Raw genomic sequence first — 24,144 nt, forward strand, 5'->3', positions numbered from 1 at the left:
GGCAGGGCCCAACCCTCCAGCTCCTTCCAGGCCTGTGGGTGGGGGAGCAGAAACTGACCCCTCCCCAGGACCCCCTTTTCCCACCTGACCACACTCTGTAGGATCTTTCTCTCGTCCTGGTCGAGACACACGGCAAAGGGGCAGCTGTTGGAGCCGATAATCTGCACCTTGTCCACCTTGATCTGCGACGTGCTGATCTGGAAGGCAGGCCCAGGTCAGCCCTGAAGCCCTGGCCACAAACCCCGCCAGTCCCTTCTCTCAGAACTGCCCAGCCGGGTCTGGGAGACGGGGCAGGAGTTTGGCTGGCAGCTCTTGAGGGTTAATGGCCAGGTCAGGGGAGGGCTCCTGAGGCCCCCATCAGGCCCTGCCTCTGCCCTTTCCTGAGTCTAGAAGAAGTTGCCCCCGGGGAGACCCTGCCACTGCCCTCACTGCGAGAGCCCCGGGCTCCCTGACGCGGAGCCCACTCTGCCTCGGACTCGGAGCTCTCCTCCTGCCCGCCCACGGCCTTTCCGCGCGTACACATCCTCCAACAGGCACCCCTCCGTCCCTGACACCCCACAGCACTCCGCACCTTGCACCCCCAAAACCACACCCCTCACCCTGCCTCTCCTCTCCCGCCCACAGGCACTGCAGACACCCCTCCTTTCTCTCTTTCTCTCTCTCACACACACACACACGTGAGCCTGTGCCATGCACACATATACATGTACCTATACACATACACACACACACACACACACACACGTGAGCCTGTGCCATGCACACATATACATGTACCTATACACATACACACACACACACACACACACACACGTGAGCCTGTGCCATGCACACATATACATGTACCTATACACATACACACACACACACACACACACACGTGAGCCTGTGCCATGCACACATATACATGTACCTATACACATACACACACACACACACACACAGTGAGCCTGTGCCATGCACACATATACATGTACCTATACACATACACACACACACACACACACACGTGAGCCTGTGCCATGCACACATATACATGTACCTATACACATACACACACACACACACACGTGAGCCTGTGCCATGCACACATATACATGTACCTATACACATACACACATACACACACACACACACACACACACACACACACACACGCTCCAACAAGTCTCCTGAGGGTGTGCCTGGAAGGAGAGGGAAGCCCTTACCTGGTTAAAGCCCTTCTTGGATTTGGAGTTCTGCCTTTTCACCACTTCTGTCAGGTTTAGCGTCAGGGCTTCCATGCTGGAGTCTGAAGGGCAAGTGGGGGTCAGGCCAGGCTCAGACCACCTCCCTGCCCCGTCCCCCTGCCCGCCCCACTCACCCAGCTCCTCCTGCTTCCGGCAGGCCTTGTTGAGGTTGACGGAGGTACAGACCTTCTCCAGGGTGCTCCAGCGACTTCGTCCACTGATGGCCCCCTGGAACCAGCACAGCCAGACCCTCTCAGCCCAGAGCCCCCTGTGCCTGCTGCCTCCTCTTTGAAGACCCACCAGGGCCAGGGCGCTGCCTGCAGTCAGCACATCCCCAGGAAGCTGCTTCTTGTTAGCCAGAGCCCTGCACCACCCCAAATAGACCTGGATGGCTCCAGGGTGGCTCGGCGGGTCACCGGCTTGGTGCAGGGGTCAGCCTCCATGACCAGGGCACCAGAGCTAAGAGCACCTGAAGGGGTGGTCTTGGGGCTGTCCTGCCGAGCCCAGAGTGAGGCAGAGGCGGACCAGAACCCCCTCTTTGGGTCCCTGTGTGTGTGTTTCTTTCATCGGGGACCTCCATGTTGAGGAACCCAAGAACATTTCTCAGTCCTGAGCTTACTTGACCTCCCAGACCTTGCTTGATTCTGTTTGCCACCCTCCCCTCCTTGGAAAACTGTCCTGGGCTTGCACGAGGGTGCACATCTGGCCTTCCTGCCACCTCTCTGGCGGGGGCCTCTCTGCTTTGCTGGATCACCCGCCTCTGCCCGCCGTTACTTTATGAAGGTCCTCCAGACCTTATCTTACGTCCTCTGCTCTTTGTACCCCCACTTTCTCCACTAGGGAATCTCATCCACGCCCTATTTCCATCAGCACCTATACACCCATCTTCAAATGTCACCTCTGTGTCGGGCCCATACAACCCACTGCCTAGTCCGACTTTCTCCTTACACCTGCCAAGGGCCTCTCCACTTCCACATGTCCCAAACCAACCTCGTGAGCCTCCCCCACTGCACCTGGGCCTCTTCCTGTGATCCCCACCTGAGAAGATGGTACTGCCAGTCACAGAAGACTGGAACCCAGGAGTTTGGGCCTCTCCTTTGCTAATCTGTCCCTAAGCCCTGCTGGTCACATAAGTCACATCTGTCTCCCATTTCTTTCTATCTCCGCCACAACTACCCTCGTGTGGGCTGCCCACATTTCTCTTCTGGACAACCACAGTAGCCCCCTAACTGGCCTTCCCGCATCGTGTGGGCCCTTCCAGTCTGTCCTCCCAGAGCTGCCAGAGGGAGCTTCCACACCTCACATCTGATCACGTCTCATGCATTCCCAGCTCCACCACAAACTTAAGCCCCTTTAATGGACAACCATTGCCCTTAGGACAAGGACACAATTCCTCTCATTGCAGTCAAGGCCCTTGGTGTGCTGGCCTCCCTGTTTCTTTAGCTTCACCTCATCATCATGTTCTCACTCACTCTCTCTGCTCCAGCCCCTTGTGGTCTTCTTTCAGTGCCCTTTGATGGTCACACTCCCGCCCACCACAGGGCCTTTGTACGTGCTATTCCTGCTGCCTGAAGAGCACGTCCCTCTCTTCTCAGCCTCATTAACTCCTGGTTTTCTTTCTAATATTAACTCAATATCCCTTCTCAGAGAAGCCTTCTCTAACTCTCCTGACTGGGCTGAATCTGCCACTTAGGTACAGAACCACGTATCTCCCTTCATCTGTCTGTCACAGTTGTAATTGTATATGTCTAACCAATGCCTACTACCCCCTCCAGACTGTGAGCAGGTTAACCAACACCACATCTGTCCTTTGCTCACTCTTATGAACACTCCAGTGTCTAGAACAATGTCCGGGCCATACAGGATGTTTAACAAACACCTGGCACGCGGCTCTCAGTGAGCGTCAGTCCCCTGCCTGCCTCCTTGACCACCAAATGTGAAGGAGCCCCCAACATCACTATTCATCCGCCCTTTTATTGCCTTGTCATCACTCACCACTCTGAAATTATCTTGGCTGTTTATTTGGTTCCTTGTTTTTTGTCCGTCCCCTCCTCTAGGTAAAAGGGAGGGCCTAGCTTTCGCTGCTCAACTGCTCTTTCCCCTGCCCGGCACAGAGGCGGTGTGAGTAGGTGCTAAATAAATATCTTCCGAATGGCAGAAGGAAAGAAGGAAGGAGGGCTCCCACCTGTGAGGCCAAGCCCCTCTCAGCCTGTACCTGGGAGCCATCTGCTCAGAAGCTCATGTGTCCTGGTGCCTCATGGGCACCCCTCCTCCTCCCCACAACTCTCCGCACTCCCTTCTCACCTTGCATGCAGCCAGCCAGGCCACCTGCCCCGCAGACCCTCCACTGCCTCTGGGAGCCGCCCCCTGCCGCCCCTCTCTCACCCGCAGCTCTGTAGCCGCGCCCAGCAGACCTGCCCCTGACACTCCATGGAAGCTGCTGAGTGCATTCAGGTGAGGGCAGAAAACACACGGGGAGGGAGACTTTGGAGGCAAAGGGGCAGAGAGATGTCCATTCCCCACCCTCCAGCATCCGGGGAAGGCTTCTGAGACTTTCCGCTTAAAGACTGGGGCCCAGGAACACGAGTCCAGCTCTGGGCCCAAGCTCTGGTGGAGGAAGGATCAGCAGCAGATGCCGGAGGAGGAGTCCCAGCACCTGTCTTACCTTGCTGTAAATTATCTGTAGTGTTAGAGGGACGGCCTCCCGGTCGCCATCGATGCCCAGCCGCTTGCTGCCGGGACCTGTGCGGCGGACAGGCAGACCCTTTACCCCCTCCCACTTCCGCGCCGTCACAGACCCCCGTGGCCCCGCCTCCCAGGTGGCCCCGCCTCCCAGGTGGCCCCGCCTCCCAGGTGGCCCCGCCTCCCAGGTGGCCCCGCCTCCCAGGTGGCCCCGCCTCCCAGGTGGCCCCGCCTCCCAGGTGGCCCCGCCTCCCAGGTGGCCCCGCCTCCCAGGTGGCCCCGCCTCCCAGGTGGCCCCGCCTCCCAGGTGGCCCCGCCTCCCAGGTGGCCCCGCCTCCCAGGTGGCCCCGCCTCCTCAGGCCCCGCCCCAGGCGACCCCGCCCCCAGGCCCCCACCTCCTCAGGCCCCGCCTCCCAGGTGACCCCGCCCCCGGGCTCCACCTCCCCAGGCCCAGCTCCCCGCCCAACTCCTGGGTTCAGGCAGTACCCACCAGAAGCCTTGATGGCCCGTGTGGCAGCAGAGTGACCCAGCTCCAAGGAGTGAATGAAGATCTCCGTCGTCTTCTCCCCAGTGATGAAGGTCAGCTGGAGAGGGCAGGAGTGAGCGCATCAGTGTGAACCTCCTGGGGGGGCCGCCCGCTTCTCCAGCATAGGGCTGCAGGCTGCCATGGGGTGGGGGCGCGGGCTGGGACCTGGGGGTGCTGACCTTGGCCTGCCAGTGAGTCTATGGGAACGTGGAGACGTGCGGCAGGGCGGGCCTTACCTCGGTCTGATAGACCTGCAGCAGCACCGGCCTGGCGGCAAAGCGGCAGTAGTACAGCAGCATGTCGGCCAGGATGGGCAGCTGGGCGGGGGAGCCATCCAGGGGCCGGGCTTCGGCCTTCAGGGACTGCTGTGGCCAGAGGGGCAGGTGGGTGGAGGGCAAGAGAGAAAGAGAACACGGGAGGAGGAGAGGCAAAGACACACGCACGCAGAGGCAGAGAGATGGTGAGATGGAAGCAGGAAACAGGGGAGGTACACAGTCGCCCAGACCTCTCCCCAACCTGGCCTCCCGGAGGCCTCTGGCCAAGCTGGACAAGGCCAGGAGTTGAGGAAGTGGCTGAAATCTAAGGTCCCCTGGACCTTTGAGGACCCTCCCCTGGCACTGCAGTGACTCTAGCTCTAAGGCTGAGTCCTACTTCTCACCCACCTTCCTTGCTCTTGTCCAAGTGAGCCCTGGTCCTCTGTGGGGGTCTCAAGTTGGACGGAAGCTGTGTGACTGCAGCCAGCAGGCCCTCTCCCCCCACCCCAGGGGCCACTTACCTGGCACAGAACTTCAGGCGGCAGGTGCATGAGGCCCAGCACATTGCGCTCGTACCAGGGGTCGAGCATGCCGAGGTAGTGGGAGATGTCATTGGTGCTCTCTTCCCATGGGGCCGTGCCCAGCTCCTGGGGCAAGAGACGAGGGTCATTCCCAGCTACCCAGGAGGCCTGCCCATCCTAGCTCCAGAGCCCAGAATGGCAGCTGCAGCCCCAAGCTGAGCCTCTCCCTGCCTTTGGAGGAGTAAGACAACTTTCAGCCTTTGTCATGTGACAAAATGTCATACCCAAGTGCAGGGCAGGGACCTGGGATTGAGGGCCAGGCAGGAGGAGGTGTCCCGTAAACACAGGTGATTACTTTTAATGACTTCCAACCAGTTCCCCTTGGGTAGCTAGAACTCGCTCATGTCCACTCTACTTTCCCACCCAATCTGGCCCAGGGCTGGGGACATACTGCAGGGCTGGGGTGCCTCGGGGAGTCCGTGTGGGGTGGGGGTGTCTGTTTCAGAGGGGCTGGACAGGCACCAGAGCTGGTCCCCTGGCTTCGCTTCACCGGCACGTAGAAGAACTGAAGCTTGAAGAACCGTGTGAGGAGCGGGCGATTGTTCTCCAGTCGCCTGGCAAAAAGAAGGTGGTGAGAAGGGAACCCTTGGTCCCTCTTAGACCCCGAGCCTCAGGCCCCAGGTTCCACCAGCACAACAACCCTGCCACACAGGGTGAGCGATGCCGCCCATCCCGGCTCTTACCGAAGTTTGCTATACGCCCGAGCCACCTTCCCTGAAATCCGATCAGAGCCAAAGACCACAACACGTAGCGTGGAAGCCTTGGGGTCCTCGTCCCCACTGAGGAAGGGGCGGCGGCGCTGGTGGCGTGAAGCAGGGGCCAGGAGCCAGCTGGACAGCTGGGTGCTGAGCTTGGCCTGGGGCAGGGAGAAGGAGCGCTGGGCCCGGGAGGGGGGTGGTTCCAGGTTGTCCAGGGGGCTGCAGAGGCTCCCTGCCCGCCGCAGGGGCACGTCCGAGCTGCCCTCCAGGCTCCGAGAGTCCCTCCGCAGCACCAGCTGGCTAGTGCTCTTGAAGAGTTTGTAGATCCTGTTGAACTTCTGCCCAGGCCTGCGGTGGCCCCGGCCTCCCTGGCTGCCAGGCCTCCCTGGCCACTCGGGGGAGCTCTCCTCACTGTCCTCCACGTAGCCACTGTCCATGCCATCTGAGAGGCCCGACACAAACGAGCTCAGCAGGTGGCGGGAGAGGGCTGGCCCTGAGGCCTGGGAGGAGGCAAGGGACAGGGTGGAGTCACGGGACACCAAGGAGCTCGTGGAAAGCAGGGAGTCCCTCTCGGCACAATGTCCGTCAGTTTCCAAGTCCTCCTCCTCCTCTTCCTCCTCTTCCTCCTCTTCATCGTCCCCCAGGATCCCTGGCTGGAGCAGCTCCTGTTCCTTGAGCAGGATTTCCTGCAGGATGTCTGCAGGGAAGCAAAGGGCCGCACTGTCAGGGTGTCCAGGCTCCTGGGTCCCCTCTTGTTGTACCTTCAGAGGGGGGACAGGCTCAGGCAGACCGGACTTGAAGAGGTGCAGAAGGGGACTGAGGGCCAGCCCAGCCTCACAGCACCGCGCCCTGCTGTGTTTAGGGCCCGCTCAGGTGGGGGTTGGGGGGCAGCTCACAGACCAGGGCCCCCCCCAGCTGCTCCTTACCAAAGCTGTCCTGGTTCCAGCTGTAGGTGTAGCACCTGGCGACGGGGATGGGGATGGTATGGAGCTTCCCGGGTTTTGCAGTGCCTGTAAGAACAGGGAGGGCGGGACAAGCGGGCTGGGAAGAGGCCTTGGAGATTGGTCTGCCCAGTCCCCTTGTCTTAGAGAAGAGACCCGAGTTGGCACAAGGCTGCACAGCCGGGTGGGTCGAGGCTGAGTTAGACCTGGGTGCCTGGCTCCCAAGGGCCTTTCTCCCAAGCACACCACGTAGATGCCATGCCCTTTACGAGCTGCGTGAATGTGACCAAGTCACAACCTCTGAGGCTCGTTTTAGTGTCCAAATGGGAAAAGAATAGTACAAGCACACAGGTTTTTATGAGGAACAGTGTAACAGGGACTGATAATTACTCCTCAAAGTCGGTGCTCCCTTCTATGGCAACAGGAGAGAGGACGTTTCCTGGGCTCCTTTAGGGCATGATTAGGTCATGTGACCAAGGTGGGCTCAGAGGGATACGTGCAGAAGTGATGTGGCATCTTCAGCATTATTACCTCCAACAAAAAGCCACGCCCCTTGCCCTAAGTGAGCACTCTCTTTCCTCTTCCCACGAGCCACCAACGTGGTGGCAACCCAACCCTGACCCCACAGATGGGGACGATGCCCTAGGAGTTGGTGGAGCAACAAGATGCTGTAGCACCTGGGCCCGGAATGACTGCATGGAGCAGAGCCACTGGGCCCACCTGGCTTGCGCACCTGCGGAGCTAGAACCAGGGATGGGGAAAGTGGGCAGAGCCCCAGCCTCCCAAGAGCCTCACCTAACACCCCAGGGAAGCCGGCCTTTTCTCCCACCGCCTGCAGCTTGGTCCTGAGCCACTGCCGGGCCTCTGCAGCGTCCCCGATGCCGGAGGCCAGCTCCTGTGCCTCTGCAGTCTCTGTGAAGATGTCCTCAAGCTCTGCCAGGGTCTTGGCCTGAAATCCCGGGAGGAGAGAGGGTTTGCTCCTGTACCATGGCCTAGCTGCACACCTGTTCCAGTTCCTAGCGTCTTGCCAAGGGCAGCAGTGACCGACCAGTCCCCTCCCGGCTTCATCCCCTACCTCTCTCTCCCCGCAGCTGGCCAGGGAGCCAGGCCTCCCCCTCAACTCCCATTCTCCGGAAATGGTCAGGAGAGAAAGGCTAGGTCTTCAGTCCAAAGCTCATTCCCATTCCCATGGCATGTGGCATCTTCTGAGGCACCAGGCACCCAGCCCACTGGCCAGGGTGCCACCCAGCTCTGGTCAGGACCCAGCACTCCGGAAACCCCCTCGACGAGGCCAGTCTTGCAGCCACTGCCCTGCCATGACCCTCAGGGTGAGGAGGACCAGCATACCCCAGAGACAGTGGCCAAGGTGGTGCAGAGTGGCCAGAAAAGTGCTCCACTGAGCCCCAGGCCCCCAGGGACATACCTGCAGCCTGCAGTGCAGGCCTGGGAAGTCACAGTGGGCCCCAAAGGTGGCCTGGAAGGCGTGCAGGAGCAGGGTGGTGTAGGTGCTGTGGGGCGAGTGCCCGGGCGCGCTCAGCTTGTCAGCCACGGCGAGGAACTCGGCCTGCACCTCCACTGGGTTCAGCAACAGCACAGTGCTGGGGGCACAGAGGACCGGCTGTGGCACCTGGGGGTGGCCAGCACACCAGGGTGCAGCCACGCATCATGTGGCTCCACAGAGGCCAGGGCTCCTCGCAGCCCAGGCAGGGCCCAAGGAAGTGAGTGACAGCAGGAGGCCAGGAGACAGGAGCGCGGCTCCAGGGCCCCAGGTCCCAGGGGAAAGCTTGGGGTCTAATTCTTTTTCAACTGGTATTTTCAAACACCTTTTCAAAACTGAATTTAATTTTTAAAAATAAATTTTACCTTAACTTTTATATACACATTTTTGCCTATGGGACATCTGAGTAGATGCAAGATTTCTCAAAAGAGAACCATAGTTTAGGCGAAGTGACTTGAAGCCAGGTGACCATTTTTCTGGGGGCCCAGGGAGCAGGGCAGCCACATGCTGTCATGCAGTGTGGCCTGGGGTGAGTGGGGCCCGTAATTCCTCGTAGCGTGGGGGGTAGCATCTGCCCAGAGGAAGGGGTGCCGAGTGAGGGCTGCATCTTATTCTTGCACATATAGGGGACACCATTTCTATTAATAAGTAGCCCAGCGCCATCATACAGACTAGCATCAGGCTGCAGGGGGGTGTGGCCAGCTACTCTAACTCCCTTCCTATGGACACCCAGAGTCCCTCTTAGTGCCAGTGTTTATTTAAATCTCTTTATTATGGAAACGTTCAAACCCCCCCAAATATTAAGAGCATCGTGGACCCCGAGGTGTTGATTGCTCAGTTAATGGTTAACAATAACGCACGGTCATTCTCACTTCACCCATGCCAACCCCGCCATCACAGCATGGTCTCGAAGCCAGCGGGAGCCATCGTGGTATCGTATCCCTAAATGCTTTGGTATGAACTGCCCGAGACTGCACTCGCTCTCACAGGCCCGTGCTGCCTTCAAACCCAGTGCCATGCAGGCAGCCATCCCTCCAGGCTTCCGGAGCCCCTGTCCCTTGCTAAGCGCTTCCTCACTTGCTCACTCCTTCCACGGACATGTGCTGAGCACCACCGTGTGCAGGTGAGACCAGCCGAGCCCCTGCCCTCACCAGCTGGCGTGAACTCTCTGCCTAAGAACTTTTCATCATTCTCAGTTTATAGACAAGGAACATGAGACCCTCTCCCAACCCTCGGCTCTTTCTATACAACCTCTCCTTGCCACAGTCCCCTTATCTGAAAATTCCCTTCCTGGCAGGGTTAGCACTTGCCACAATCCCTGCATACCAGGAGGTGCCTAAAAGGTGTTAGTGATTCCTCAGCAGCCCACCTGCCTCAGCCCTGGGGGATATCGTGTTCACTTCCTAAACTACAACACTTGTGTCCTTTCTGTCTCTTTCCACACCTACCACAGGCTTGTTTGTTCCTATCTAGAAGGAACTCCGGAGTGTTTCTCAGGGCGGGCCCGTGCAGTGAACCCTTGGGGCTGGTGTAGGGTGAGGGGGCCTGTGCAGTGAACCCTTGGGGCTGGGGCTGGGGTAGGGTGGGGGGCTATAGTTTCCAAGCCGGTGAAGGCTGCAGTCCCTGGGCTCCCAACCTGTCAAGGCGAGACCTCCGGAGGGGCCTTGGAATGGGCAGCCCCTCTCTAGTGCTTTACAGCCTACAGGCCAGGCAGTGAAATCGGTCTGAGGAGTCACAACCAGAATTTGCTTCTTGAATGAAATGGAATAGACTAGGACAGAGCTCATCCTGTGCAGCAGGTGTAAGTTTCATTCCGTGAAACTTGTTTCAGCTGTGTGTGTGCGCGCGCACATGTGCACATGCATGTACCAGGCTGTCATATAAAATTTATCTTTAATTGTAGGTCCTGGTCAAAAATGTTTGGAAATGCTGTTTCAGTAACAGGCAGAAAGACCCTGTGGAAATAGCCTGGGCTTCTGCGTAAGACCGAGGTTCAAATCCTGGCTCACACACTTGCTAGCTGTGTGACCCTGGGGGAGTTACTTGGCCTCTCTGACTTCCAGTTCCTCATCTGAAAAGTATGGCTAAAGTGAGGTACTGTGTGCCTGACACCTGGCACACTTGATACGGCCCCTTTAAGAATCTGATGAAAGACCCTCAGCCTAGAGAAATGAACCTACACCCCCTTCCCGTTTCTCCCTCCCCCAGGAGCACTCACACGGTGGAGCTGCGGTGGCTCCTGATGGGCAGGCCCTGCTCGGCCCTCACCAGTCGCTGGTAGGAGATTCCTGTGGGCCAACAACCAAAAAAAGAGTTCATGAGTTTATCTGTCCCTCGGCATCGTGTCCTTATGCCTCGTGGCGAGCCAGGCACTGGGCGGGCGGGTTGGACGTTTCCGGACAAGGCTCAGAGGAACCCTGGGGAAGGGAGCCGCTATTTGGACCCTCCAGGAGATGCACGGTTAGAGCCCGGGCTGGACGCCTGAGTTCTCTTCTGCCTCTTCTGCATGGCTGTGGGCAGGCCACTTATCCCTGGGCCTCAGTTTCCCCCCTAAGGGGCAGATAAGATCGGTGGCCTCTGAGGCCTTGAGCAGTCTATGACTTCTAGGCCCCATCTCGGTTGGACTGGCCACCTTTTGCTCTTCAGAGACTGGGAGGCAGAGCACGGTGGGAGGGGACCCTGGGTCCAGGGGGCTGCACAGTTGTTCCTGGGTCCCTGTTGTCACTGCTCCCCTCTCAGGGTCCTCCCCATAGTGGCTGTGCCAGGCACCCCTCAGCCCATCCGCTCCAGCCACTGGGGAGTTTCCAATCTCCGCCTGCACCTCTGCGTCTCTGCCTGGCACCCCACACCCTCTCCGGGGCCTGTGGTCTTGCCTGGCGTCATCTCTGCTCTAAGGGATCTGCACCCCGGCCCCGCTCCCAGCCTGCATCCCTTCCTCTCTGGCCTCTCCCCGCAATGCCTCTTCTGACTTCAAAATGCTGAGAAGAAACAAATCAGACGTTTTCCCTTTATTTCCTGCACCTTGACTCAGTTCTGTGGCTGGAAAGTAGCCCCTTTGGAGTATGCCTTCAGTTCCATGGCAACCACAAGATTAAGCCAGAACTCGCCCTCCTCATGCACCCGGGCAACAGGACGGGGGCTGAGGATTCAGGGGGGCAGGCCGCCTTCTTGTCAGAGCTCGGAAATAGTCCCAGGGAGTCCCCGTCCAGAGCGGGGCCACTGTGGCCTGGGGTTGAGCTGGGAGCTGGAAGGACGTCCCCACAGAAGTGCAAGCCCAGACTTGGGGCTTACAGACAGCTACAAGCAGAAGGGCGGCGATTTTTGCTTAGTAAATGGCAGAAAATTACCAAATTATGCTATTCTAACTTGGGACCTAATTGCTTTGATTTTTAGCCTTTTGTGTGATTTCTTTTATGTAATTGTTGCAGGTTTAGAAGTTAATGTTATGTCAATTTTGCCAAGAAAATCCCTGAAACAGTGGCTATTTCTATCAGGACTTGGGACACCATCTGGTGGCCACTCTCATGCATTACAGAGAAAAGCTGCCGTCGCGCCTCCACCCCGAGGATAATACTGTAGTCATCGTAGTGGACACAGACAGACACCCCCAGCCTACCTGACCACACAACACACACACGCAAAATCCCCTCACCTTATTTCTCGTTTCTTTTCCTACTTCGTGTTTTCTAATGGGTAACCCACGCCCCACCGACCCCATTTCTTCACTGCCATTGTGCCTCTGTCCACCCAGGACATGCAGTTGGTCACATTCCAGGAGCAGCAGGCTATGACGTCACTGTCCTGCCACATCAGGTTTCTTCCAAAATACCTGGCCCTGGGCTTCCAACCCCACCGCCTCCTGAAACCCTCTGAAGCTTACCAATGTTTTCTCAGTCCCCAAACCCAACAGCTCAACCTCACCATCATTCTTGAACTTGTCTCTTAGATTGTTGGCTATTGTTGACAACTTCCTCTTTGAAGCTCGCTCATGTCCTTTAGTCTCTGCACCAGGAACAGTCTCTAGCACCTGCACCTGTGTGTCCTGGGCTACCTTGCCCGTCCCATTTGGGACTGCGGTGCAGTTGGAGCTGGAAGCTGCTTCCTGTTAGCCACGTGGACTCCACGTGACTGCTGCTTCATGCATTTCTGCTGCTTTAATGGGGGGACATCTAGGAGGACATCTGTGCCTCTTGGCACACCCTGACCCAGAGGGAGCTATTTGCAGAGTTGGTTGGCCGGTGCTGACTATCCAAGATACCAACAGCTCCCAGTTGCAACACACAGTCATCAGATAAAACCATCCACCCCACCCTGAAGACACCATCAAAGCCCCCTCCTCGGCCTCTCTTGGTAATGAACCCCACTGTTTAGTATGGGATGTGGGCTTTGCGGGTAACGGATTGATGGGTGGGGGCTGAGCTGGGAAGGAATTAGAAAGGAGTGTGCAGTATGGAGGGACTGTGAGCCTAAAACTTTTGTACAAACTGACTTCTTTGAACCAGCTTAGAAACTGTCCTGTCAAGACCCCATTTGCTGGTGTACACTGTGAGGCTGGAAATGTCCCCGGCACCCTGCAAGCCGGATGGGCCTTGGTTTTCATTATGAAACCTGGTGGTCCCAGGGAGGCCACCGCTGCTGAGGGGTCTGTGTGGCATCAGCCCCAGGACCACCTCTGTCTCCACCCTGCACCCCCTACACAGGGAAGCTGCACTGGGGGGACCCTGGGTCAATGGACCCCTCTTTCCCTTTGATCTTAGATCACATTCTTTCTTGGTCACCTCAGCAGATGGGAACAACTTTCTGGGATTGGCTTCTTAGATCAAGACTGGTGCCAGTGCTAAACTAAAATCTTGTTCCTGTGCTAGGTTGTAGCAAGTAGAAAATCAAGAGAAGCTACCGCACAGGGGCAAAGACCAGGTACTGGTGGGGTGGGGAGGGCAGCAAGCAGTCAAGACCCTTCACAATCGAGCCTTGTGTGCCCATCTAAGCTTCTGCCCTTTTTAAAAGCTGCAAATAGATGCCCATTCTGCACAAAACAGCTGACTTGGTCCTACCAAGACCAAGGACACATAAAAATCACTACCTTTGCCATCATCATGCAAGCACTGGTATTAAATTAATAGCACACTGACAGATGTGTCCGTGCTGAGGATGTTGTGGGGTACTCGGGCCCGGGGAGGCGGGCAGCAACCACATTTTGACTCAGTTTCCTCTTACAAGGCAAACGCCAAGAACCCACGGAGTCCACAGTGTTGGGGTGAAGCAGGGCCCAGTCCTGACTGTACCGCACTCCTCAGATGAGACCGTGCTGGGTACGGCTCCGCAGTATCTGTGGGTACCATCAACCCACGGTTGCCAGTTGGAGTCTGATCCATATCATACCCTGACGCAAACCCCAGCACAACGCTCCCCGCAGCTGGGTGTCTCTTAGCTTTCCTCCCAACCTGCCCCCACGAGCAGCACCTTCCTGCTCCCCGCCTCCAGGCTCCTGCATTCTAGAGGGGCTGGAGGAACTGGGGACTCGAGGCCCCGAGGCCTCGGCAGGCCCTGGGCGGAGGGTGAAGCACAGACTTCAGTGAGCCGCAGAGGAGGAGAGAACGTGACAAGGAGGGCTGGGAGTCCGGGAGCAGAGAGGTGGAGGGCGAGAAGGGGTGAGGTGAGCAAGGCAGGAGTGAAATACTGAGCGAGAGGAGCAGTGACCCTGCAGGAATGCCTGTGGGATGAGGTGAGTGAGGTATTACCGCCCTGCTCACAGTCACCAGAACAGGCCCAATCTGGGTTTTCAGGCCACTCTTACAAGTAAGTCATATACAGCAGAGACTTCTAGGCATCTATTCAATATCCATCCCCCTTCTTCTTTACTGAGACGCTGGGCAATGTACCTAGTTGATAAGTCACATTTCTCAGCCTCCCTTGCAGAAGGTGTTGGGTGGACCCCTTTTTGCAGCCCCCTCACTTCCTTCTATTAACTGGAATGTAGACATGATGGCCAGAGCTCCAGCAGCCATCTTACACCATGAAGTGACTTTGAAGATGATGCCTCCTGCGAAGGATAGTGGAACAGAAAGACAGGAAGACTGGTCTAAGATGTTCATGGGGCCACCATGCCAATGCTGGACTGTCTTCTTCCAGGGGTGTCTGGCTGTGTATGTTCGTGTGTGTGTGCGTGTGTGTGTGTGTGTGTGTGTGAGACAGAGAGAGAGATAGATAGAGAGAGAGAGAGAGAGAGAGAGAGAGGAAAATAAATCCCCATGAGTTTAAGCCACTGTTATTTTGGGCTTTCTGTGATAGGCAGCCAGCTTAGTCCTACATAACCACACCCTGTGATTTCTGGAACACCTGCCCTCCACTCTTTTCCATAAATCTCTCCCACCTACTAGTCAATGATGTTTGACATTCCTTCAAGGGGTATAGACCTTTCATTCCATAATCAGAGACAAAAACTAGAAAATGCAAATGTCTGCTCAATAATGTCCCAAGAGAAATTTATTGCTACTAGAGAATACTCAGCATTCACCCACGTCCAGTTGACAGGCAAAACTGACCTAACCCAGGTCTGTTTCTCATTTGATAGGAGGTCAAGGGCAGGAAGGCGCTAAGAATCTGAAACGGAATGGGGCAGGAGCAATTCCTAAGGTGGAAAAAGTGCTTACAAAAAGGCAGCCAGTCATCTCTCAATGCCTCTCGATAGACACATAGCTTTATGCACATGTGAAAGGAATACGATATGGTTTTTGGAGTCACGTAGACATGGGTTCGAGTGGCAGAGTGCCTGTTAGCCACGTGACTGCGGGCAAGCTACTGACTGTCAAGCCCTCAGTTTCAGCATCTGAAAAATGGGAATAATAGTCCCCACACAGAAAGGTGTTGTGAGTGACGGATGGGACCACCCCTTGGCTGTGTTTAATACAGCACAAGCACACAGGAAATGCAGCCTCACATCACTGCCACTCTATTCTCACCACCAACATAATCACAGTCCTACTTCTGACAGGGAAGCTCAGAGAACTTAAGCAACTTGCCCAAGGTCATGAGCTAATAAGTGGCAAAGTACAGATCTCTTGTCATACTAAAGTCCACGTTCCTTCTCCCGCCCTTGACTTAATAGCTTGGATAAGAAACAATGGACTTAGTTTTGTCATGTATGAAATGGGAATAAAACTGCTTTTCCCTCTCACCCTGCAGGTGAGATGCAATCCTTCAGGTCTGTGTGCTTTGAAATTGCAGAGTGACTCACCCATAAGATGCCCACTGTTGTTTACAGATAAATTCTTTGCAGGCAACTGCTGTGGTCTTCGCAGCCTTGCAGGCACAGAGTAAATATTCAATAAACATGTGGGCTGAGCCCGAGAGGGCTGTGGTAGGCAGGACCCGGTGGCACTGACGTGGTTTCCTGCCACCCCCAGAGTGGAGGCAGTAGGCGACCCTGTGGGGGCGGAGCCAGGAAGCCGGGGGAGGCCCCCAGCCTTGATAACAGGCCCACTTCCTCTGCCACCCAGCCACATCAAAGCAGGACGAACTCTTTCATTTGTCTCCATGGCAACTGGGTCCCTGAGTATCCATGGGTGGAGGGCCCAGCTCTCTAGATCCCTTGTCTTCTTCTCCCTGTGACCTTGCCAGGACCTCTCTTCTAAGCTAACATCATCCCAACACCTACTGCCCCTAGTAACGTGAAATCAATGTAGGCCAGCAGCAGGCCTCACAAACTGCTCTGAGAGGGAGGCATTACTAGACAGCCATTTTACAGATGAGGAAACTGAGGCTCATAAGTTAAATGCCCTGCTGAAGGCCCCACAGCTAGTGAGTGGCAGACTCAGGATTTGTAACCACAGTGGTCTAGTCACAAGTACTGGTAACCTCTAAGGTATTCAGTATCTATTCCAAGAGTTCAAGTTCCTGGGGCTCCATTCTAGTCCTCCCCTACTTTATTGGGCGTGAGAGGCACTCAAGAATAAGACAAATTACTGCATGGCTGTTAAAAATCATACTAAAGCATCTTCTGACAATTCCATGTAAGGGTCATGTAGGAGAAGGTCATTTTGTTTAACTTACTATTTGCTGTTGATTAGGGCTCAAGTTCTGTGCGATTAGAGGTTAACTTGTGGATGTGAGATAAGTTGCAAGTGATTTTTGTGTGGTAGAAAAGATAACCCCAAAGATTATGGTTTTATTCCCCTATATGATACTAACTATTTTGTATCTAATTTTGCAATCTTATTCTAGCTTCTGTGAGAACCTTCTATCAGTTTCTCACATCCTCCTTAACACAGGCTCCACTGTCTTGCCAGTCCCCTCAGTAATGAGCTGATACATCTCTGACACAAGCTCATTAAATATTTGTATAAGTGTTGGGTTTTGTAACTGTTTGAAAATGATTCTCTGACACGAGAGAGAGTTAATGGTTTCCTATTTCAGTTCTGCTTTCCCTCGAAGAGGAGAAGTTTCCAGCACAGGCAGCTTGGCTTGGGCTTCCCTCTCCAGGCAACTGCCTTCTCCCTGGTCACCAGGGCATCTGAGGCCTCACATGGTCTGGGCACGATGTTGAAAAGGCCCTCAGTAGCGAGCGATGGCTCTAGGGTCTTCCCTGCTCTGGGGCCAAAAGGCCCCCCTTCCACCTGCATCTCCAGAGCTCCTCTGCGTGGCTTGTGTGCGCCAGGCTTAGCATCCCAGGCCTCACCACCACCCCTCCACTTCACATCTGCTCGCTGGGCTGCCCAAGGCAGAGTTCCTGCCCAGCTGCACACAAAAACATCTCCAGGCATAGCGTGCATGCAGTTGAGGCTCTACTTGAAATTGGGAAGCGGTCTCCCCACAAGTGATCCCCTCCCCCAACCCAGCATCTTCCTTACCCGTTTCAAAATAAGAAAGAGTCATTTAGCTCTTTGGTAGAAATGAAGTACCAAATCTTACTTGGTAAGAAGGCCCTGCCAAGGCATTTGCATTTTAAATCCTTTCTTTCAAAATTGTGGAAGGGAAGAAAAGCTTTGTCTTCTGGTAAAAGAGCTCCAGGCACCAGCAAGAAGCCCAGAAGAGATCTAGATCTGTCTGTTTTGGAGGGGCAGCGGGAAGGAGGGAAGGAATGAAAGAGTTTGACCTTAAACTGGTTTGTTCATTTCGGGTGCCTTGGCAAGTTAGGCTGGCAGACTGTCTATTCGTAACGTGCTCAAGCACTTTTCTGAGTCCAATACGTTGTCAGGGCCTTCCTGATTTTTTTAACTCTCCACCCAAGTTTCTACCATGACGTGAGGGCCACGTTACAGGGAGACTTTGGGGTTGGCCAACACTAGCCTGTACCTGCTTGTGCTCATTTGTAACAACAGAGAGCTGACTGACGAGGGCAGACAGGGCAGCTGATTGGTTGGGGAAGACAGTTATGAACCTTCCAAAGGAATTTATACACAAAGCTTCAGTCCGGGCTTTCTAGGGTCCATGTGTTATTGGGGAATAAGATTTGGTACTTCTATCCCTTGTGTGTTTCATGTGTATGATGAGAATTAAATGTTGCTGGTATTAAGCAGGGCCTGGTGCATGCACCCGTTTGAAATTTAAAAACAAAACAAAAAATGAGATTACAACACATTTCTACTCAACATCTTTTGATCTCAGTAACTCCATTCCTACAATATCATTTTTTAACAGTTGAATAGCATTCCACCAAATGACTCTGCCAGGTTATACTCAACCATGTTCAATACTTAGGCTTTTTGGCATTGGCAGATTATAAGAAAGAATGCATTGATGAACACTCCTGTAGCTAAAGCTTTGCATATACGTAGTTATTTATCAGGATAAATTTCAAGGATTGGAATCGCTGGGTGAAAGGATATTCTTTCTGATGCTTTAGCAAACACAGCTCCTCTTTGCCTTAGCAACACTGGTGTTTTTGTTCTTTTCTTTTTTAAATCTTTGCCAATTTAATAGGGCCAAAAAGGAGTCTCACTATTTAGTTTTGAGTTCCCTTTATTACTAGTGAGGGTGAATATTTTGGGGGGGTCTTGCTCAGCCATTCAGGGTTCTTTGCTGATGTACTTGAATCATATCCTTGCTCATATTTTCATGGGTATGTTGGCCTATTGTTTAATTGACTCAAAAGCACTCTTCACGCGTTTGATATATTAATTTTTTGTTGCAAATATTTTTCTTAGTTTGTCATTTACCTTTCACTTACAGTGGGTTTGCCATATAAATACTTTAAATTTTATGCTTTCAAATCTGTCAGTCTTTTTCTTTATAATTTTTGCCTCGAGGGACGTGTTTGGCAACTCTTCTCCGCTCCAGGTTCGGGTCACCCTATTTTTCTTCTACCACTTTTATGGTCTTGTTTTTCACACATAAACCTTTAATTTACCTGAAAGTTATTTTTATGTTTGAGATACAACTCATAATTTTTTTGACATAGAATTATAACTCAATTTTTTATGATCTGCCAGTTATCTTTTATTAAATAAGTAATTTTCTTTATCACTGGTTTGAGGATGCCACTTTGTCATATAGTAAATGTTTGTATATATAATCGGTTTCTAGCTGTTATATTTTGTTCCATGAATCTACCTATTCTTATGCTAATGGTGTGCTATTTTAATAACTATAGCTATATAGTTATTAGGAATATATAAATATATAATAGATGCATAAATAAATGCTACTATAGAGCATTTATTCTTTTAAATAGACTATTTTGCTAATTTTAAAAATACATTGCTGATATTTTGATTGTGATTGCATTTGTTTTTATAACACCTGGTGTTATTATAGTATTGATTTGATACACAATATCTCTCTTCAATTATTTATTCTTCAGGAAAGTTTGTTTTCTCTACAGAAATTATTAAATTTTCTTTTCTTTATTTTTTTATTTTTAGTTGCTATCATAATTTTTTTCATTATGTTTTCTTACTGGTTAATGCTGGTTTATGAAAAAGCTTTTAACTACCTGTTTTCTTGTTCTGACAATTCTTCATTGAGGTGATTCTCTTAGTCTGGACAGGTAAACAACTGTTTGAGCTCTAAATAATTAAAATTTTCTCTTCTCCAGAAGAGAAAATGTTCTTTATTTTTGTCTTTTTGCATAGGCAAAATACCTATAAGCAAAAAGAGGAAGATTATTGACTTTATAGGAAATGCCTCTAGTATTTCGCCTTGGACTGTTGCCATATTTAAAACACTTCTATAGTAATAGTTTCCATATATCGAGGGGTTTTGAATATCAAGAATGGGTGTTGAATTTTATCAAATGTTTTAGAGACATTTATTGTGATGTTTATGTAAATTTTTCCTTTGAGTATTGATGTGATGCACTACCTCTTAGTAAATCATGCTTGATTATGTTTTCTCTTGCTCTGTCATGGTTTGCTTAGACATCATTTTCATGTCTATAACAGCAACTGCAATTTGTCAAGAACTCTTACTTTTCAGACCCCACATATAAAAACTGAGTACCGAGTCCTTATCCACACTTGTTACGGTGGCCATCAACCCATCCATTCCCAGCACCAGCCAGAACTGAATCAACCCACACATGCAATTACCTATTTGTTCCTGGGGCAGAGAGAACAAGCAAGGCCTCTTGTCAGTATTCTGGGGCTTCTCTGACCTAGGCAGCCTTGGAGACCCCTTGGCTAAGCAGATCAGAGGCACAGGCCAAGTGGCAAGGTCTCCTTGCCCTGCGCGCCTGTTCCAGCTTCCCCTAAGTTCCTCCATGAGCTCCCTTCAATGTTACTGCTTTCAGCTTGTGCAGATTTTGCCATCAGATGCTTCCTGGTACCGTGAAGAGGTTTTGAACCAGGGCATGGGCAGAGATGAACCAAAGGATGCAAGGTGAGGAGGGTCACAGCCCAAGAACAGTTTCAGAACAGCCAGAAGCTACCCGATCATGTGAGCCCCGCTCAGTGTGCCAGCTGCCTCCACTTACCTGGGGCCTTGAGTTCAGCATCGATGAAGGTGAGCAGTTCCTGGAAGATGCTGCAGTAAGGAATAGGCCAGGTCAGGAATCGGTGGTAGGTTCTGGCTGCTTTCAGAAGGAGATCTGAGTCTGGCGGGAAGTGTGGTGTCTAGGAAGGAGGGAGCAACAAGCAGGAGAGTCTGGGTGAGAAAAAGCTCACTGGTGTTCCTGAACAGCCTCTGCTCCCTTCTTGGAATGTTCTGCAAAGGACACACATTTCCTGGCAGCAGTGTGCCCCAGAACAAGGTCAGGAAGAACTGGAAGTTACCCATAGGGAGTGAGTTACAGATGGGCAAGATGGTGCCCAGGGTTGTCTCTGCTATAAGGGCCTTGTGTTACCCACCAGACCAAAGCTCACCCAAAGCTTGAGAGAGCCTCTCTGGAAAGCTGCTTGGGAGTCATTCTGTTAATAAATGGTGCCATTGCTGCCATTTGTGTTGGAGAATGGTCTTCAATGCCTAAACCACCTTTACTTAAATATCCTCACTGGAGGGAAATGATTTTTTTGAGGGTGGATTGAGTCGATGCACACATTGGGTGCTACCGGTCTAGTGAATACAGAGGGTGATCACACTGGGTGAAACTGACCACTGGGGTAAAAAATGAGGTGGACATTGGATCTCTCTCATGGCTTGTGAACAGATGGAAACAACAGTTCCTCCAATGGGAGCCCAGAGATGCCAGGCACAATGGCGGCCATGGAGTTACCAGAGGCATGGCCACTCTGAAGCCATCAGAAGGTTGAAACCCATCGCACATGTCATTGCTTGACTGTTTCTCTGTCTATGTTCATCCCCAGAGGTGTGAGGGCTGTGCCCCCGACAGAGGTTGTATTTCCCCCTCCTCCCTCGCCTCCCATCCTGGCCCACCCTAGACTTACACAGAGGACAGTAGAGTAGAATAGCAAGGCCAGGGGGGCGAGCAGGTCATAGGTGCCCTTCTCTTGGACCTGTGGAGAGGATGGGGGGAGGCGGAGGGTCATTCACGGGGCACAGGGCTTCCTGGGGCAGAATACAACAGCTTTCTCATTCTAGTCTATCTTTTCTTTATTTTTCAACTGAAAAGCAGTGTAACCACAAGACAAAAATTTGGAAAATAGAATTAAACACAACAAACACTCACCATTTCCCCTCCCAAACCCAACCACAGCTATTGTTTCAGTGGACTTTTCCTTATACCATTTTTTCCCCATGTATTTTCTTCCACAAAGCTCTACTCATTGTGTGTGTAGTTTTACTCTTAATGTCTTCTATGCAGAGCATCATCAGTGAATTTCAGTTTTACTACATGGTCTCTAAGACCACCTTTCTTTTCCCTCTGGGTTATACATTTACCTCTTATTTGTGTTGTAAATATTTTTTTCCAGTTGGTTGTTTGTCTTTTAATTTTATAGATATTTTTGATGTACAGAAATTATAAGTGTCAACTTTTCTCTTATGGATTTTTACTTTTGCATACAAGCATCACTTAAATGTTCATACATATTTTCTTCTTTTCTTTGAAGCTTCATTTTCCGAAATTTAAATCTTTAATCTAACTAGAATTTCGTCTGCTGTGTGGTGTGAATCCTACCATACCATACCATGCTGTATGGGAATCTTACTCTGTATTTTTCCAAATGTTTAGTCAATTTCCCCCTGCCTCATTTAATAAATCTTAGTGATGCAATTTTATTATATATTAAATTTTGTTTACACCCTTAGATAATGTTCATCATTTTTTTAGCTGCATAGTATTCCTTCTGGTGGATCTCCATAATTTATTAGTTTCATTGTGGACATTCAAGATTATATTCTCGGTATTTCACATGAACACCATTGCACACATTCCTTCTTCTATAATTTGGATTATTCATTTAGAATAGAGCTCAAGAAGTATAATCAACAGATCAAAGATTATAAACATACTTACAATCTTTGAGACATATTGCCAAGTCACCCTTGGAATGGATTGTGTCATTTATAATATCTCATACATATGAAAGTACCAGTTTTTACCACACTCTTCCTGTACTGGTTATTGTCTTTTTTTTTTTTTTTTTTTTTTTTGCTAATTTGCTAGGCAAAGTCTGTCTCATGGTTTCAATTTACATTTATTGCATTATTACTGAAGCAACATTTTTTTCATATTTGTTTACAAGTTCTATTTATTCTTTTGTGAACTGTCTCTCTGATAGAGCCCACCACAGCAATATACATATGTGTGTGGCACACGATTTCGAATTCTTTGGTCCCAATGCTAAAGGTTTCTCAGCCCATTCTGGAGCTCATGGGGTTTGGAGACACAGAGAAAGCCCCTCCGTGTCTTCTGTGATGGACGACCTCAGCAGGCTCAAATTTAGAATTCTCCCTTTTATACTTCACCGATGACGTGTCCGCCACACCTACCTGCAGCTTGGACCTTTCTACGAAAACTTCCCCTATTGCTCCATGGCAGTTGAGCCCTTATATTTGGGTTTATTTATGCATTCAGCACGCCAGAGGTAGTTTAATTCTTCTTAGTTGGTTTGCTTAGGATGAGGGTGTAAAAGCACTGGGTAAATGGCGGTGCCAGAATTGTAACCTTGGGTGTCTCGACAAACCAAAAGTTTCTTCTTATAGGGACAGCTAACTGAGGGACAAAGTGACATATTTTCCAACTTAGTCACGTATTTAAAATAATTTTGAAAAAACCACTTAAAAGATAATTCTCTGTAAAAGAACCCAAATCTTCTTTTGGGACTCATGGCTGTTCTGGAACCCAAGCCTCGTGCAGCACTAAACACACTCCTCTTCTTTGTCATAAAAGCCCATTTATTGAACTGTCAGAGGAGGCTTCACTTTACCTTTCCAATCAGTTTTCTCTTTCGTATCTTTGTTTTCATGCGTCTTTTTGAGGGAAGGAATTCAACAAAGTGTCCTCTTCCTTTCTAGCCAATACCCTGACTTACACGCAAAGTCTGTCCTAAGAAGCAGCTTAAAGTCAGGACCCCGACTCAGGCGCTGCGTGTTCTCACGGACAGGAACACAGACCTTCCTAGAAACCCTCCGTGCACAGGCACTGCCGAAACACAGAACTCACGGGAGTCCAGGCACCCCAGGGCTGATGTCCTCTGGGACCTACTTCTCGACTCTACGAGGCCAACCCCAGCTCTGCCCCTCACCTCCTGACTTGCCCTCACCTCTCGGGTTTTCTGCAGGATCTGCTCAAGGAGGATGAGGAAGTGGCCCGGGTCCCTGCTGACCAGCTCCTGCAGGCTCCAGCAGTTCAGGCACAGCCCGGCTGGAAAGAGAGAGAGGTGGGCGATCAGTTCTGGTCTTTTCTGGCCACCCTCAGGCAGTGGCTATAGAGAAGGGGTTGGGGTCTACATTAAACCTTCCATTGTGAGACTGCACTGGAATATTCCTTTCGAAAGTAAGAGAGTCTAGGAGAAAACGCTGGACCAACACTCAACCCTACCATGCCCCATCAAGACACGACGGCGAGTTTCCTATCCTGCATATACAAGAGACACAGGGATTGGAGACTCGGCCTGGGATCCCCTTTAGAGGCCGGTGAACTCGCCATGACTCTGCCGTGCCTCTGCAGAGCACTGGTTCTCCCAAACCTCCCCTGGCCTGGGTTCCTACGGGGGTGCTGGTACCTACGAGAGGCAGGGGAGGTAGACCGCAGGCAGAAACCGATGGACGAATAGAGTCACCACAGCAAGCTCCACCCCAAGACACAGGACTGAGTCTGGGACAGCCACGGGGCTTCCCAGGACTGCCTGGCCATAGAGTCCAGGAAGAGGAAGCTGAACTATTTATATTTTAAGT

The 24,144-nt window shown here is 52.0% G+C and overlaps 1 protein-coding gene across 2 annotated transcripts in view; it reads right to left on the bottom strand.

Moving 5' to 3' along the window:
• PIK3R5 (phosphoinositide-3-kinase regulatory subunit 5) overlaps positions 1-24,144 on the bottom strand; it is a 74,964-nt gene that overhangs the window by 1,856 nt on the left and 48,964 nt on the right. Inside the window, exons 3-18 of one of the 2 annotated variants that reach the window (XM_045570247.1) lie at positions 23,511-23,611; positions 21,231-21,299; positions 20,321-20,459; positions 10,628-10,697; positions 8,335-8,509; positions 7,707-7,860; positions 6,897-6,980; positions 5,956-6,667; positions 5,664-5,826; positions 5,213-5,338; positions 4,674-4,802; positions 4,402-4,495; positions 3,895-3,971; positions 1,364-1,457; positions 1,209-1,291; positions 85-197 (exon numbers count right to left, since the gene is read on the bottom strand). In XM_045570247.1, coding sequence (XP_045426203.1) covers positions 85-197; positions 1,209-1,291; positions 1,364-1,457; positions 3,895-3,971; positions 4,402-4,495; positions 4,674-4,802; positions 5,213-5,338; positions 5,664-5,826; positions 5,956-6,667; positions 6,897-6,980; positions 7,707-7,860; positions 8,335-8,509; positions 10,628-10,697; positions 20,321-20,459; positions 21,231-21,299; positions 23,511-23,611 — 2,383 coding nt within the window. The remainder of the gene's footprint in view (positions 1-84; positions 198-1,208; positions 1,292-1,363; positions 1,458-3,894; positions 3,972-4,401; positions 4,496-4,673; positions 4,803-5,212; positions 5,339-5,663; positions 5,827-5,955; positions 6,668-6,896; positions 6,981-7,706; positions 7,861-8,334; positions 8,510-10,627; positions 10,698-20,320; positions 20,460-21,230; positions 21,300-23,510; positions 23,612-24,144) is intronic. The other variant, XM_045570248.1, reaches the window with a different exon arrangement.

Source organism: Lemur catta, chromosome 15, assembly GCF_020740605.2.
Source record: "Lemur catta isolate mLemCat1 chromosome 15, mLemCat1.pri, whole genome shotgun sequence".
NCBI classification, from domain to species: domain Eukaryota; kingdom Metazoa; phylum Chordata; class Mammalia; order Primates; family Lemuridae; genus Lemur; species Lemur catta.